The following is a 16,006-nucleotide window of genomic DNA, read 5'->3' as shown; positions in this document are numbered from 1 at the left end:
GGAATGCCTGGTGATTTGCAGTACTTAAATCATTGGGTGCCCAATTTGAGATGGTTTGAAAGGACCTAATATTTAGAAAATGGAAAGTTTGTTTTTTTAAACTCACACCAGTAAAAAACAGGTTCCTCGATTGGTGCCCAATTTGAGATGGTTTAAAAAGACCTGATATTTAGAAAATGGAGATTTTTTTTTTTAACCCACTCAGGTGAAAATCAGACTCCTTTAAGCTGCCTTGGGCAGGGCATCCAAGGGAGAAAGCCTTTTTAGTAGTCCCCATTAAGATTCTGCACCTGGAGAGCAGGGAGCACTTCTAGGCAGAGTACTAGATAACAGGAGGAATGTGCCCACAGGATAAGTGGGTCAATGGGCAAGCCCACACAAAGCTTGCTCTGTTGTCAGACTCATCTCCTTCCCTCAATTGCATTAGTCTGCCCTCCGGAGGCAGCAAGTACCTTTTCGCAGCGTGTGTGGGCTCTGCTCCGTGGACAGCTGCTGAGTGGGACCAGCTGCTTGCTGGGTGCTCCCACAGGGCGCCATGCTACTGGAGCCTGGGCTGCCTTTCTGCTGCCCAGACACAGGCGAAAGCTCCTTGGTTTTTAAAGTACTAAATGGAAACAAACGGGAACAAGAGGGAAGACGCATGAGTTCCTTTTTTTAAACTTAAAGTCACCCCATGCACATTTCCCTCCCGCTTCCCATCCACCTGCGGAGACTGCAGCACCACTCTGCTTTTGCCCTTTGCTCTCTGGCCTGATCTCCTCCATGCAGGCCGTGCCAAAATCAGCCCTGTGCGCCCACAAAGCCAGCTCTCCACATTTTCATACAGCAATTTTCCAGACAGAAGCTGGTTCTGCAGAAACACTTGACATACTGGACTCAAGACGTGCTTACATCTTTTCAAGCAGGCTGAGCACGATGAGAGCATGAAGCAATATGGCAGCCCTCAGTCATGTGGGACAGAGCAAAGATGGAACAAAATACAAATCCTTCTGCCCCCAAAGCCAGACAGCTGCTCTTCAAAGAAGGAACTTTGTTTTGTAAAGAAGTGAACTTCTTGTGGGCTTTGGGATTTTAAGCTTTGTCACCAAGTCCACGTCTTAATCATTTGCTATTGAGCCAATGCTTGGCCTGGAAGGATGGACTGGCTACAGGTGTCCAGATGGACCAACAGCTGAGGTTTTCAAACAAGGCAGCACAGCAAGCAGCGTTATGGCTCATCAAAGTCTTTAGCTCGGCATGCTGGCTGGCCCAGGTAATCCAGGTGAAATTTTATAGCCTATGCTGTAAAGGAGGCAGAACCCGCCAGCTAAGGAGGGAAGAGTGCAATGTGGTTTGTCCTGCGGGTACACAGGTGGATTCTGGTGCATCTGATGGTGCGTAGGACCCACTTCAGGGATTTACCCTCAGGTGAATCCAGAGGAGCACCACAGGTATCAATGGAGCTGTGCTGGATCAGCATCAGTGTAATTTTGCCTATGACATCCATGTTACTTTGATCCCTCTTCATGGCTCTGCCTGTCAGAAGTGGGAAAAGGACCAGCTTTGAGCATGTGCTCTGCTGGGGGAGGGGAGGAGAGGAACTAGGCAGGATACACATCAGGTGGGCTTCACTAGTCTTGTAGACTAGTTCATTACTGCCTGCCCTGCCTGCCCAGTGTCTACTCGGCCAACCTGAGCTTCTCTGGAGCTAATGGAGCCACCAAACCAAATAGGCCAGGCCACTGCTATTGAGCAGGCTGGGCCTGGGACATGGGATCTGAAGACTATTCGCACATATGCAACAGCTGCTTTCACCATGGTACACAGCGAGTGAGTCGCTCTTTAACCCTTTGCCGCGAGTGCTGCTCTTTCATTATCAAGGAAGCTTATTTACCTACTCAGCCCGGCTCCTCTGTCTCTGGCACAGGTGCAGCTGACCCAGGGGGGAGAGGCTGACATTAAGGGGTTGTGAGGAGTGCCAGGTGGATCAGGTTTGGTTAAGACAAGTGGGGTTTTGATGTACAGGGGGGAGATATTAATATCGGGAGCATGCGATTCAGTGAAGGAGCTCTGCTTGGGGAGGTGCAGGAAGCACGGTTTAGGGTTAGAGTTAATGTCAAGCTGCTGAAGGGAGGAAGAAGCAGAGGAGGAGGAAGAGGAAGGGGGAGGCAGAGTTTGGCTGTACCCTGACCACCGGTATGGTGGTGAGAGGGCCTCAGGTCTAGCCTTGGGGTAGAAATGATGGAGGTGACGATAGCAAGGAAAAGGGGAAGGCCTGTCATCCTCGGGGGAAGGGTAGTTGTAACAGGAATCCGACCAACTAGACGACACATCATCTGTGCTGAAAAATGTCCAAAAAAACAGAACAAAACAGAACAAAAAGAAAGAGCAAGTGTTTGTACTCAGAGGAACCAAACAGGCGAGTCATGACTGGTAGAGCAGCTAAGAGGAGTAATAAGAATTATAACTAAAATGAGAAACAACTGAGCCTGGAGCCTCTAGGATTACACCATGTGCGTGTGCGTGTGAGAGAGAGAAACACTGTGGGACTAGAGCAGTGGGTCCCAGCCTCCGCAGACAACTCCACCAGATTTTGCTTACAATGGTGTTGTCACACTAGGGAAATCCAGAATTTCTGAATTTACTCTAGGGAAACGGAGATCAGTGTCTGGCCCTAAACCTTCAAACAGTGTCCGTCATAGCTCTCCAACCTGCCCCAGACCCGGCCCAAGTCTGGTTTTGCATTTGAAAAAGCTACCCAAGTCCTACGAAAAGTCAGAGCATACATGGCTGAATAGGAGGTAGGCAGAAGATAGTCATCTTGGCCCACATCAGAGATACATGGATAAAGGAGGACAGGGTAGCTTGGGGCATCAGTCACTAGTACTGCACTGACTGTACAGGTCTGGGAGCCACTGATCTACAGAAAGGCAAGGCAGGAGTGGCATAGAGAGTGGCACAGAGAGGGCCCAAGCCAGGGAATAAAGACAAAATAGTGAGGCACTGTGCACAGATGCAAGGCCAAGCAAGTGTCAAAGGGTCTGCAGGAGGGATGCCCTGGACAGTGACTACTAAAAGCCCTTTCCAAACTCCAGGACATACAGTCACCTGGATGAGGAAGAACCTGCCCCAGAGGGGTTGGTGGCATGAAACGGTTTCTAATGAAGTTGCATGTCTTAAGGGTTTTTTTCTCAGTGGTGCCCCTCCCCTCAAGCTAGGTCCAAGATTTGTGTTGAGTTATTCTCACTGTAACATGATGCCTGTATTTATATGTAAAATAAAAGGGAAGGTGGAGGAACGACAGCATGATTCACATGGACAGACAACACAGGCTGACGTTTCCCCACACACTGAGATGGACTTGGCCTGTATGTGTTGGCAAAGGGAGGAGTGGGAGGGCAAGAGACTTACACAGTCCTAGGCATTGAAGCTAAAGTAGCAACTTCTGTGTAAAGTCATGCAAAAAGGATGTTGAGGTATGAAAAAGGCATCTAGCCAGGTTTGGAGAATAAGAAAACAAAATGTTTGTGTTATTACAGTTCAGAGTAGGATAAGGCAAAAAAACAGACCAGCTGAGAGAGAGCTTGTTAACCAATGCAGATCATAAAAGTCAAGGACATATGAATTGTTGGTAGCTACTATGGCATTCAAGGACAGAAGACAGGAAACGATATGGGGCAGGTTTTAATCTCGGTTGCTATACTACAATAAAGGCCATTCTGGATTCTCATCAGTAGCACAAGGATCAGAGCTCTTCATAGAAAATTGTTCAGTAATTTCAAAACTACCTGACTGCCCTTTGGGAGGGCAGAAGGAGTGGAGCCGTCACCAGGGAAATAGAAATCAGATTAAAATACAGACCCCGAGCAGGCGAACAACTGCATTAGATTTTGGTGCTCTTTTCTACCACCCAATCATGTTGATATAGGGCTCTTTCTGAGCTCTCTATCTAACGCCCAGCACTCACAACTGTCTCCAGCACACGCAAGGAGTTGGCTGTACATTGGGAAGTCCCTTGACATGCAGCACATTAGAAGCTAAATTCCATACTTGCTTTTGGCCAGAAGCACACCGAGAGGCATAGACTGGAAACATGAGTGAGTCACATCAGCCCCATTCTCTGTGCACACAGGTGATGACATCTGACAGGACAGCTTGTTTTCAGCCTGCCTGCCATGAGGCTGTGTGAATCCATCAACGCAAAATAGAGGGACTTCTGGAAGAGGAAGATTTCTCCTTCTGTGGGAGGAAAGTCTAGTCCAATGAAGCATCTGTTAAGGAATGGGCTTGAGGAATGATGTTTCAGGGCCAAACACATTTTTTCAAAGGAGGCTTCTACACTGTCTGCAAATTTCCTCATGTATCAGTACACTCTGGAAAAAATTAGGTGGCTGGAGATATGGAATTGGGGCAAATTAGTACAAGCACAAATGTTGCTGGTGTAATCGTTGCTTAAGGTTGGCTCATATACTCTTGCAGTCACCAAAAAGAATCACCATCCTTTTCCTGTCAGTCAGAGGATTGAAATGATACTCACTACAAAATAATTTAGGGGGTGAATCTGGCCAAGGGATGGCCATTTGTGGAAGGTCCAGTAGGAACAGCATATCCTCAGGACTCAGCAAGACAAAAGGCAGGAGCAGTGGAACAGCCAGCTGAGTGAACCCAATACTCAGCACTACCTGGTGCCACATGACAACTTTGACTTCAGTTTTTATGGTCTCTCTCTCATCTCTGGGCCAGCATAGGTGAGATGCCTTCAGACACAGGCAAGCTTGCCTTTGAGGGCAGGAACACCTTGCATTTCTAGACTGCAATGAATACAGGCAAAGATGGTATATTGGGAATGTAAAATGCACACATCCTGGATCAGGAAGTATATGCCCTGTGCCCTCAGCCTCTGCTTTTGCAAAATTTTCATTTTCCATCCAGCTGGGAACTACTTTCTAACCCCATTTACCCGGAGACTGCTCTGGCATTTCCCCATGTTCTTGGCCATAGCCGGGTGGCTGGAAGCTTGGTTTATTTTGCGCCTGGATTCACATACAAAAAGCTGATGCATGAAATAAAAATAGCGCATGCAGGTGAGAAGGAGGTGTGTCTGCAGAGGTTCTTGATCCACATAAAGCAGCAGCAGTAGCCGTCTCTGCCACCCGGACTTACCTTGTCCGTTCAGCTCCTGGCTGGAAGCCAAAGCTAGTTGGAGTAGGGGGGGGAGTAGCTGAAATATCAAGAGATTGCTCAGGAATTGGTGACTGAGGAGCAGCAGGAAGATCGGAAGGCGGAGCAGGGGGCTGCATGGCAGGCGGGGTGGAGGACGCTTTTCGAACTATGGAGGTGCCTCTGCGGGCCACCCAAGATGTGTCCATCACCCTGACGCCCATGCTGGGGGGACACAGAGACATTCCCTTACCATCTCGGAAGTCAGGGTCAGAGGAAAACAAAGAAAAGATTTGCACAAACAGCAGCAAAAGGGGAAAAAAAAATCTACTGCACTATACTCCGCTTGGAAAAGTGTATTCAAAGCCTGTCAGAGTTCCCTCCCAGGGACAATCCGTGTAGTCAACTGTCTCCTTGTAGAATATAGACTTTACCAGGACATGGGGACTTGACACCTGTGTAAGGCCTTGCTGGAGGCTTGGCCTAGCCTGTTTCGGGTCAGGTCCCTTTTTGGCCCTTCAGAAATTCTTCTTATAATAAGAACCCAAATGCTATTTCAACCTGTAAGACAGAAAGGACTACAGGGCCAAAATTGTCCTGGAAGACTTTGTAGACAGACTCCAAAGCACTCCAAAGCATGCCTTCATTGTCAGTTTTATCTTTTACTTTTAGAACTGCTAGGCTCCATTGGGCAGGACTGCATTTAGGGACTGACTCCTGACTCAGGCACCCTCGTGACAGCCCTCCCACAGACAACACCAGTGTTGCTAGAGGAGAGATTGAAACCAAAATCAACCCTAGCTAATCTTAAATGTTGTTTGTTTACTGTGGAGTTATAAGGATGTGCATGACTATTTGCAAATGCAAGGTAGCTGCAAAAAGCTATTATTTTAAGGGTTGCAAAAGTTGCTTTGACTGATACAGATTTCCCCCAAATGGCAGTCAGAAGTACGAAATCTGGGTTGGAGGTCTCGTCTCCAAACAGCCACAAACTTGAGTGAAAAAAACAACTTTGAAGCCAAAATGTAAGAGTGTGCATTTTAGACAGTGACTCCTAGGAAGTTAGAGTAAATCTCCCCACTGAATTCCCCCAAAGTTTTTTTTTTCTCTCAAAGTTATGAAGTGCAACAGTCATTTAAGTCAAATGAAGTATCAAGACCTAATTCTACATAGACTCATCCCTTCCCTCATTCCCCCTTTAAAATGACTTTAATGGAATACCACCAGGGGGAGAAGCCAGCTCAGAATTTACCTTTTAATGTCACTAAATGTAAAAAAAACAACCCATCACTTTCTCTTGCACAGCAGGGAATGAATGCCCTAACCTCATTGCCTACTGGAATGGTTCTGGCTTTGCTTTCAGAATGCAGATGGCCTGAGAGGCTTAAAATGGTCCAGTAGCTACTAGAGGATACTGTACCTTTGGATTTTCCTAAGGCTGCATGGACAGAAACATACAAATATTAGTGTAAAAGAAACTAAGTCTAAAAGCTTCCACTGGGCAAAGACAACCATCATATGGAAGCCAGTTCAGTGAGCCAAAATAACATCATAGACGTCTTTGAATAAGGTTACAGAAGAATGGCATCATCAAGAAGTCAAGCAGTTTGTTCAATTATAATAATAATGATTATAAAAACCTTACATGCCAAAGATTCTGCCAATAGAGAAGATTCTGCTATGCAGACAGGGATTTCCAAGAACTGTTATACCATACATGTGAGAGGAGGACAGGATTTGCAGGTGTGTATGAGAAGAGGGCCACGCGTTACTACATTAGAAAGTTCACATTAGATTCTGGTTTCTGGGGGATATTCTACAGTAGAGGAGCCTGGACAGCTGACATTTAACTCTAGGAGTGATCCCAAAGTGCGTGTGGGTACAGACAGTCCCAACTTGCAGGATGCTGTAAGTCAGGCATGCAACAGCCCTATTGTTAAATATGTTGTATGGTAGCTCACATCCCATAGGGAAGCCCCTTGAACACCTTCCCTCATTTCTGTGCTCCTTGTGGATACAAGAAAATATTCCCAATCCAACTGAGTACATGTTTCCTCTTTGCTCAGGTAGCATCCACTCCCCTGGGCTTGCGCTGCAGCCTTACATGTCTACAACTTGTGTGAACCAAACCACAAGACTTTCTCTTGAGATTTGACGGTGGGGCTTTCAAAATGGGAGTAATTTCAAAGAGATGAGACGGAGGCACTGACCTTCCTACCTGTCACAGAGCTAGCTGTCTCTCTCACTGTATATGTCAAAATGTTGAAGCTGGGGAAGAGGTCTACTGGTGGTGCAAACAAGGAGTGCAGAAGAGGAATTACATCCACTGAGCTGTTTTTCTAGCTCTGTCACTGACCTGCCATGTAAATGTGCAGCAAGTGACTTCAAATCTTTCTTTCCCATTTCCCCACAATACCGGGAGTGGGGTGAAGAGAAGTGCACTTCGTCTACCTCACCGGTGAATGTAAGAAGGCAATAATTGTCAGAAGCTGCTTAGATATTGTCAGGTGTTTAGTATCACCATTATGTACTCTTTGCCCCATGGTAGCACCAAGAGGCCTTTCTTGTGTGGCATGCTCTACAAATTCATAACTGTAGGGCACAGGCACTGTTGATCACCTAAGGAATTAGACAGCAGTTAAACAGAACAGTCAGGGATCTATCCTCTGACATCCTTAAACCAATGACAATGAATGCCAGGGAGGGTACAAGAGGGGATGGATTATACTAGACATGCGTTGTACATATAGAATTATAGAAAATTGGGGTTGGAAGGGACCTCAGGAGGTCACATCTAATCCAACCCACTGCTCAAAGCAGGACCACCCCAACTAGATCACTCCAGCCAGGGCTTTGTCAAGATGGGCCTTAAACATCTCCAAGGATGAAGAATCCACCACCTTTCTAGAGAACCCATTCCAGTGCTTTACCACCCTCCTAGTGAGAGTTTTACTAATATCCAACCTAAACTTCCCTTGCTGCAACTTGAGACCATTGCTCCTTGTTCTGTCATCTGCCACCACTGAGAACAGCCTAGCACCATCCTCTTTGTAACCACCCTTCAGGTAGTTAAAGGCTGATATCAAACCCCTGCTCAGCCTTTTCTTCTCCTGATTAAATAAGCCCAGTTCCCTCAGCCTCTCCTCATACATATGATGCCTCTACAGAATCTACTACTTGCCACTCTCAGACAGATTTCCAGACTAGACAGATAACTGGTCTGACCCAATATGGCACTTCTTATGTTCCTGAATAGAACCTGCTATTCATTATTTCTACATTTCGTTCCCATAGCTGATCCGGTCATGAATTCTATTAGGCCACATGTGTGACTTTAGAGTCACTGCATGGGCTGTAGTGGGGACTAGAAACCCTTGGGACACAGTACCACACATTTCTCCAGGGCTTACAGAGTGCTATACATGCCTGTGGTCCCAGGGAAATCAGAGTTAAAAGGCAGCAATAATCTATGTTGGCAAATGGTGTGTGAGGGCTTCCTTCAAAGGTTGCACTGTGCTAGCTAAAGGAAACCATAGTTTTGATTAAGCTAGAGGCAAAAACTTGGTTTGCTTGTATCATACCCAAATAATAATGATTCACCATAACAAGTAATGGAAGAGACCTTCCAGGCCTGTCCTGTCTTTCGCTTCACCACTTATCCAGCTTCTTACACTCATGATGATTGCACACACACATAATGCCACAATCGATACTAAGCCCCAGGGACCGATTCAGCAAGAATGTACATTCTCTGCTCCCACAGAACAGCTTGCAAGGCAGCGCCTTCAGGATCAGCAGTCTGCACTGTTCATTTAACCAGCTCTCCTAAGACTCCTGCACAATCTTTCTGTCTTTGGTAGGGTTTGTGTGCCCAATCATACTTACCCTCCAACTGCAAGTGGGGTAAGAGGAAGGGGAAATGGATCTCCCCCTCCTAAAAAGGCTAAAACATCAGCTGACATGGAAAGGCAGAGAGGTCAGGAGCAGGGGAGTGTGGGTGCGACAAGGCAGCAAGGCATCTGCGCTCACCCGTGTGGATGCTACCAGATACAGACCAGTCAGCGACAGAGCAGTTCTCCCAGCCAACATCCCGCCAGGTGCAATAGGCCCCTGTCCCGAGCAGATCTCCCAGCCAATGTTCTGTTGGATGCAGCCTCTTCCAGCTCATAAAACCAAAATGGACTTAAAATAAAAAGCCAAGCCTTAGCACTGAAGAGAAAAGACCCTACCCATCCTTTTTATAAAACTCCAGCATCATGTTGTCCGTGGCCACGCTGAGGGGGCGCCGGGCCTGGTCATGCTGTTTGCGGTCAGAGTGGTCCATGTCAGGTGAAGGCATGGAGCTGTAGTTGGCGTTGTGATTAACGTGCATGGGACTGCCATAGTTTCCAGTCACATTGAATTCGATGTCTGGTTGGGAAAGCAAGAGAGTCGCATGTTTTTAGGAGCATTTCCTTAGAGCCAGTATGGTGCTGAGAGGGTCTTGGCATGGAGGCCTCATTACTACCATTTATTACTTGTATAGTAACAATACCTAAAAGCCCCAGTTATGGACCAGGATCTCATTGTGCTGGTTGCTGTACAAACAACCCAGCATCTACAAGCTTGCTAGAGCCCACTCTCTATTGACAGGGGTAGACTAGTGCAGAAGGAATACAACAGAGGCCAGGAGAAGCAGAGAGCATCCTCTGCAGCTCCACGACGCTGCCTGCTCAGGACTCGGCTGAAGCAAACTCTGCCTTCCATGCTCCATCTCTGACTGCAAGGGAAATAACTTGGCTTTCTTGGGCCTTGGACTGCTAGACCCTATGGCAGATGCTGTAGAGGAACATGCCCTCGGATACTTGTGTCCTATGGCAAGAAGGGATAGCCCGTTCTTCAGCCAGCAGAGCTGCAGAGTCTGATTGCAGTGTTGGGATGGCAGTTCTGGGGAATTAATCCTGGAGTCGGGCTACTACAATGCCAGTACATCATTGGCGGCCCTGGGTGAGGGAGGCTGCGTCTCTACCTACCAGAGCCTATGTCAGTGGTGGGTTTTCTCATGTCCATCTCTAGTCACAGGGAACTAAACTGAGACTGCCCCAACCTATTCCCACTTCTCTGATTTTTGAGTCAGTTTACAAAATCTCTCCTGATCCTTCCCTGGAGGCCCCCAGTGATGAGAGATGCCCATGGCTAGCACACTTGGCTGGGATGATTCTTGGCACTAGGAGGTCCAAAAGGGCAGTGCCGCTGGCTGGAGAAGCCTGGCCTACCTCCAGGAAAGAACCAGTCGGCGTGCTGGATGAGGGGCTCGATAATTCCAACAATCTGCAGAGAGACTGTCGTCATCATCTCTGTGATGTTCCTGCAACACAGGGGTAGAGGCAGTGGCTAAATACAGACAGGAAGACTGCAATGGCTGCTGTTCACAGAAGCAATGCTCCATAGCTTTGGCCAAAGCCAATGTGGGCCAGTTCTGATAAGCAGTCCCCCTACTATTCCAACATAGCTCTGCTAATGCACTACAACCCTGATTTGCAGGTCCCCTTCCTGGTCCACGAGGACTTTCCACACTGGCTGGTATTTGAGACCTAAGCTGTCCCACAGCTCTTAGCCAAGGGATCTGCATGCAGCTCTGCCAATCCCCCACAGTTCTGACCTGCAGTCCCTGCTACTCCAACCTGAGCCAAGAATGCTAGTTGTGAGGAATGTCAGATGTGGAAATGCTCCGAGGACACAAAAATGTAAGGGCATCTACTCATTGCTTCCCCTCTGCTCAGTATTTTCTCTTTGCATTTATTATTAATAGCACTGCTCTTCATCCCTAGATGCTTCTTAATTAATGAGTTTACTAATAAGCATGATGCTCAAGGTGCTTTCCAAGGACTGTTGTGCTCCTGTAACAGCTCCTCAGCTGGGGTGAAAGAGCAGGGCCTTGCTGTGGTTTGCTGCCACTCCCGCTGGTACCAGAAAAAGATCTAGACCTTTATTCCCAACTCATTCCTGATGTTCTCAATAACATACCAGTTTGGCTGCAGATACTAGACAATCATGACATAATTCGGTGTGATAAATGCATCCACAGTGCAGCTACTTTACCCTTAGGCAACAACAGTGGTCCTAACATGCGAATAATTCTCTCTGCATTCTTCCAAACCCGCCTCTTTAGGCATGTGAGTGTAACAAGTGAGCAACCAGGGGCCGGTCAAGTCATTGGCCTGCCCACTTGTGTCTGGGCTAACCGCCTGCCTACCTCACCTTTGATAATGCAATTAAAAGTCGATAACAAGGCAGGAGGCTGCCTATATACACGGTTCCAACCTTCCCTATACCGTGTCCTTTGCCTCACAGATGGCCTCATCCCCTGCCCAACACTGGGCCTCAATCCCCTTATTCCCTCACCCCAGTATTGCTCACTGGGCCTCAATCCCCTTATCCCCTTGCAGCAGCTCCAGCTGGGTGGTGTTCTTCTCCTGGCTGCTAGCAGCTGACTGCTGGCTTCACTGCTGAGAGCCCTGTTCTTATAACAAGCAGCTGGGCCCTGTTCCCAATCAGGCAGTTGTGTCTGATTAGGAGTGCAGACAGCTGCAGACTGCTCTGCTGCTTGCTCACACCCCTGTGAGTAACAGAGCACAACTTATGCTCTGTTACAGTGAGTGGCCTGATTCCCAGAGATGCTGAGCATCCATCTTCCTGCCAACTTCTACCAGAATTAAGGGTGCCCAGCACTTTAGAAAAATCAGGGTGAAAGAAAACAAGAACAGAAGCAGCTACCATTAATTCATTGCCAAGAATTGTCTCCAAGGTAACTGTTCTATTCTGCTTTCTCCTCTGTGTAGGTGATCCTCTCCATCTTGGCCAACTGACTGGGCGTATCTACACATGTATCTTTTAAGTAGACTTAGCCTAAAAGAGCTATTAAGGGTGTGTGGACGCCCTTTAGGAACCTTAAAAATGGTGATTTAAGGCTATATGAGTCTAAATTTGATATTTGCATAATGCAGGTGTCAAATTTAGGCACGGATAGCTAAGTCACATTAGCACATGTGTAGACTTGTCAATGCACATTAACGTGGTGTGCATCAATGGATACACACCATGTTAATGGGCATTAGCCCATCTGCATGTGCACTAATGTGACTTAGCTATTTGTGCCTAAATTTAATGCGCATGAATGTGCATTAGCTTGTCCAAGTATAGACGCGCACGTAAATTGCCTTACTGCGCCTTAAATAAAGGTGCATTAAGTTTAGGCACACACAAATACATGTGTAGGCACGCCCACTGTGGACTGAACTAAGGACTTGCAGAGCTAAAGGCCTGAGATGCCACAGCTTGATCGAAAGCAGTGATTCTCAACCAGGGTGTTGTGAGATCCTTGTAAGGGTGCCATAGGGTACTCTGCAATATTATCATTGTTGTGTGTGAAAACACCTACACAGCATCAGTGAGAAAAACCCAGAGATTTCAAACAGGAATTTGCAGTGTAAAAATGACGTCTGACCTGTGGTGGTTTTTCTGAGTTTTTTCTAACAGAACTGCTTCAGTATTTTTCTGCAGTCAAAGAACGAGTGAAAGTTATAAGCTGACATTTTCTCAAGGGTGCCCAAGTCTAACAAGGGGTGCCTTAAGCCTAAAAAGGTTGAGAACCACTGATCTTAAAGAAACATGACTTGGGCTATAACAAACTCCCATCCACTGTTGTTTGGGCAGAGAGAGAGACCTGCACCACACACTCACCACTTACCCTTCTGCTTGAGGCCAAAGGAGATTGGGACCCAGCACTATTGCCACGTTGCTCGGTGTCATTTTGTTAGCATCCTGGTACTCTGTTAGCTTTGCTAAAAATTTGATCAGGTATCTGAAAGAGATGATCAAGAGACAGGGGTAAGACTGGACAGGCACCTTAGCCTATGTTTGTAGGGCACATTCTCTGTAACTGCACCAGCCACTGAATGCTTCTTTCAGAAAAGAACAAAGTAAAACCACATACTACATGCCAGTTACTCTCAGGGCTATAGTACCTTGGCCTCTATCACATCAGGTAGTTTACAGGTCAGGACTTGCAGTGAACGCCAGAAACTACCATGAACTCAACAGATATTTCACTTGGACACTTACAAACCAATTCTAAGGGACCTTTTCAATCCTTCTGTGACTTGTCAAAAGCCACCCTATCCCCAAAGCCACCAAGGCTGCAATACAAGTGGAGATACAACCCAGATGTTCCACTCTCAGTCTTCCTCTCTAACCACCAGCCAAAGTCGCTTTCTGTAAGGTTGTAAGACATGCCTTTGCTTTAGGCTTCATGGCCTAGTCACAACATAGATTTATTTCCATTGCTAAGAGCCTAAAGGTATAAGTATACAGACGGATGGAAAATTATAACATTAAAAGGGGTTGGGGGGGGAGGGGAGAAAATTACCATGTATCAAGCTAATCCACTAAAACTTTCTGTGTCTACTTGCACCCCATGGTAAACAGAAGCTTAGTCTGTTATTCATCAATTGTTTCAGTTAGGGGTAAACTGTCTTGGTTTAGCTCCTAATTACTGTGTGATACAGCAGACATCAGGAATGGTTATACCAGATCAGTTGACATAAGATCATGAGTTGTAAATTCCTTCCCTTTTAGTTCAGTATAATCTCTCTGCTCTCCAGGATTCAGATCTAGTCCAGGATCTAAAGTGCTCTAGTACAAACCACATCCAATAGGAAATCCTACCCTACTGGGCAGTAACTGCTAAATCATAGGAGTCAATAAACCCACTCTCTGCAGACAGCAACCCTTTGGACCTGCCCTTCTCCCAACAGCCTGGGTGGCTGATGCCTTGCAATACGCACCAAAAGTCAATAGATTTGGGCCTTCCTGGATCAACGTTGTAGGAAATAGATTCCTGCATCTCTGTATGACACTGGATTCACGAGGAGGGAACTGCTCAATAACAAAGCATGGAATTCAGGAGACAAGGCTGTCGCCATTAGTCACTGTATTTGGTAATAACAATAAGGCTGGGATTTTCAATGAGGCTTAAAGAAATGAGGCAGCCAAATCTTCTTGAAGTTCAACTGGAGATGGACTAGTGCTCCTTTAAAAACCCCAGGTTCAGTATTTTATTGATTGAATGGACTTCTGTCTCTTTGCTGCAGGTGTCCCCAGTCCTGCTGCTCTAAAATTACATGGAGCTATATATACTGTTATGCCCCACATGGTGTTAACTCCATGGGCACTAAGCCAAGAACATGCAATGAAACGGGGTATCTCAGGAAGTGCTCTGCAGCTCCAGTTCTATGGCCAGCATCAGGAAGTCAAGTCAAGGAGGACCTAGAAAGAGCTTTCAACCTCTGTAGTCTATCTGATCTCCCACACTCCCCTCTCCCTAGGGCAGAGACAGGGAAAAGTTGAGGTGGGAGGTAGGCAGGTCCTTACCCAGTAATCTGTCTGCCACCCTCCCATAGAAATGCACAAGTGGCACTCGGTGCTCTTTTACTATGGCTGAACTCAATGCAAATGCAGCCTTCATGTTGTGCACAGAAGCTCCTGGGATCCACCCCACACTAAGAAGGGTTTTGAATAGACTGGGCTGAGAGATTCATTTAAACTAGCACAGAGTAGGGCTCACCACAGACTCAGAGCCACATGCCAGAACAGGACACCTGGAGACCAGCAAGACTCCCTGAATCAGTACTTGTTACGGGAGGTACCAAAAACCTTCCAACTTCAGTGGAAGCTCAGCAGCTTGTGGGATTGGGCCAAGTATCACTAGCCAGGCAGAAATCCAATTAGTATTAGTGGGACTTAGGCAGGGATTTGAGGACAAAAATACCCCCAAGTTCCTACTTACTCGTGGTCTACACTAGAGGACTCCACCACTTCAACTCAAACTGGTTTCTAACTCAATGTAGTTATAACTGTGCAAAGACTGGTATGATTGTATGATGACCCTCATCTTGGCCAACATACCAGAAACTGGAATAAGGATGGTCGTCACCAGAAACAGTACTGCTAGTTTCAACTAGAGATCCACTGGGGGCTGCCCATACACCCTCACCTGGCACAAAGGGAGGCACAGTCCACAGTAATGCTCTTCATACAATTAAATTCACTTAAGCAAAATCACAATAAATATGGTTTACACTGAAATGTGATGTGCACACATTTCAGCAGGGGCTCCAGGGGGTTCAACAACATGCTTTAAAGTCATACTTCATGCCAAACTTGGCCACTGTGCATGGGGACATGGTCTAAGTGTCCCTGTTGCACGTGCATGCACACACAAATGCATGTGCCCACCCATGCACTGACCTGATGTTGTTGTAGTTGGTCTTGGGCAATTTTTCACAGGCATTCCATAGGGCCTGCAGCCTCTTATCTTGGTCCTGGATGCTAGGAAGGGAAGAAGAGCATAGGATTAATTTGTCAGCTCATCACATGGCTGGACCATTAGCTTTGCTGAGTCCTTGACTCTTCTCAAGAAATGGGGCCTCAAATCTGAATACCCTGACAAATGGAACACCTTTGAAATCTGTACCTGAATGAACCCAGGAAGTCATATTGGGAACTCACTTGGAGGCTTGAATCCATTCTTCATAAAGTTCAAAGGTCATGAGAGGCTCTGGCAGCTCTCGGAGATAGGACTTCAGTGCTCCTAGAAAACAAAAGGCAACGCTGGCCATTTAGGACCAAAGTAAGGCTTTCTGGGCAGGAACTGCAGGGGACTTGTGCTGCACCTGGGGTTGGATTCTAGCCCCTGCAGCAAAGCACAGAGGTCAGGGTCTAGGTTCTGTCTGCCTTAATGGCAGCTTCAGAGCAGCCTCACTATTGTTATTTCAATAACCAAAACTGCCTAATTAGAATGCTAATAACTGTGACAAAAATTCAGGTT

The 16,006-nt window shown here is 46.8% G+C and overlaps 1 protein-coding gene across 7 annotated transcripts in view; it reads right to left on the bottom strand.

Moving 5' to 3' along the window:
- Window positions 1–16,006, bottom strand: part of ARHGAP44 (Rho GTPase activating protein 44) — a 76,071-nt gene that overhangs the window by 10,738 nt on the left and 49,327 nt on the right. For 5 of the 7 annotated variants that reach the window (XM_025211664.1, XM_025211661.1, XM_025211659.1 and 2 more), the window contains 8 exons: window positions 15,688–15,769; window positions 15,427–15,507; window positions 12,869–12,982; window positions 10,395–10,486; window positions 9,369–9,549; window positions 5,143–5,364; window positions 1,874–2,320; window positions 453–604 (listed from right to left, as the gene is read on the bottom strand). In XM_025211664.1, coding sequence (XP_025067449.1) covers window positions 453–604; window positions 1,874–2,320; window positions 5,143–5,364; window positions 9,369–9,549; window positions 10,395–10,486; window positions 12,869–12,982; window positions 15,427–15,507; window positions 15,688–15,769 — 1,371 coding nt within the window. The remainder of the gene's footprint in view (window positions 1–452; window positions 605–1,873; window positions 2,321–5,142; window positions 5,365–9,368; window positions 9,550–10,394; window positions 10,487–12,868; window positions 12,983–15,426; window positions 15,508–15,687; window positions 15,770–16,006) is intronic. The other 2 variants (XM_025211662.1, XM_025211665.1) reach the window with 2 other exon arrangements.

Source organism: Alligator sinensis, unplaced genomic scaffold (genome assembly GCF_000455745.1).
Source record: "Alligator sinensis unplaced genomic scaffold, ASM45574v1 scaffold584_1, whole genome shotgun sequence".
NCBI lineage: Eukaryota > Metazoa > Chordata > Crocodylia > Alligatoridae > Alligator > Alligator sinensis.
This window is presented reverse-complemented; position numbering and strand designations above follow the sequence as displayed.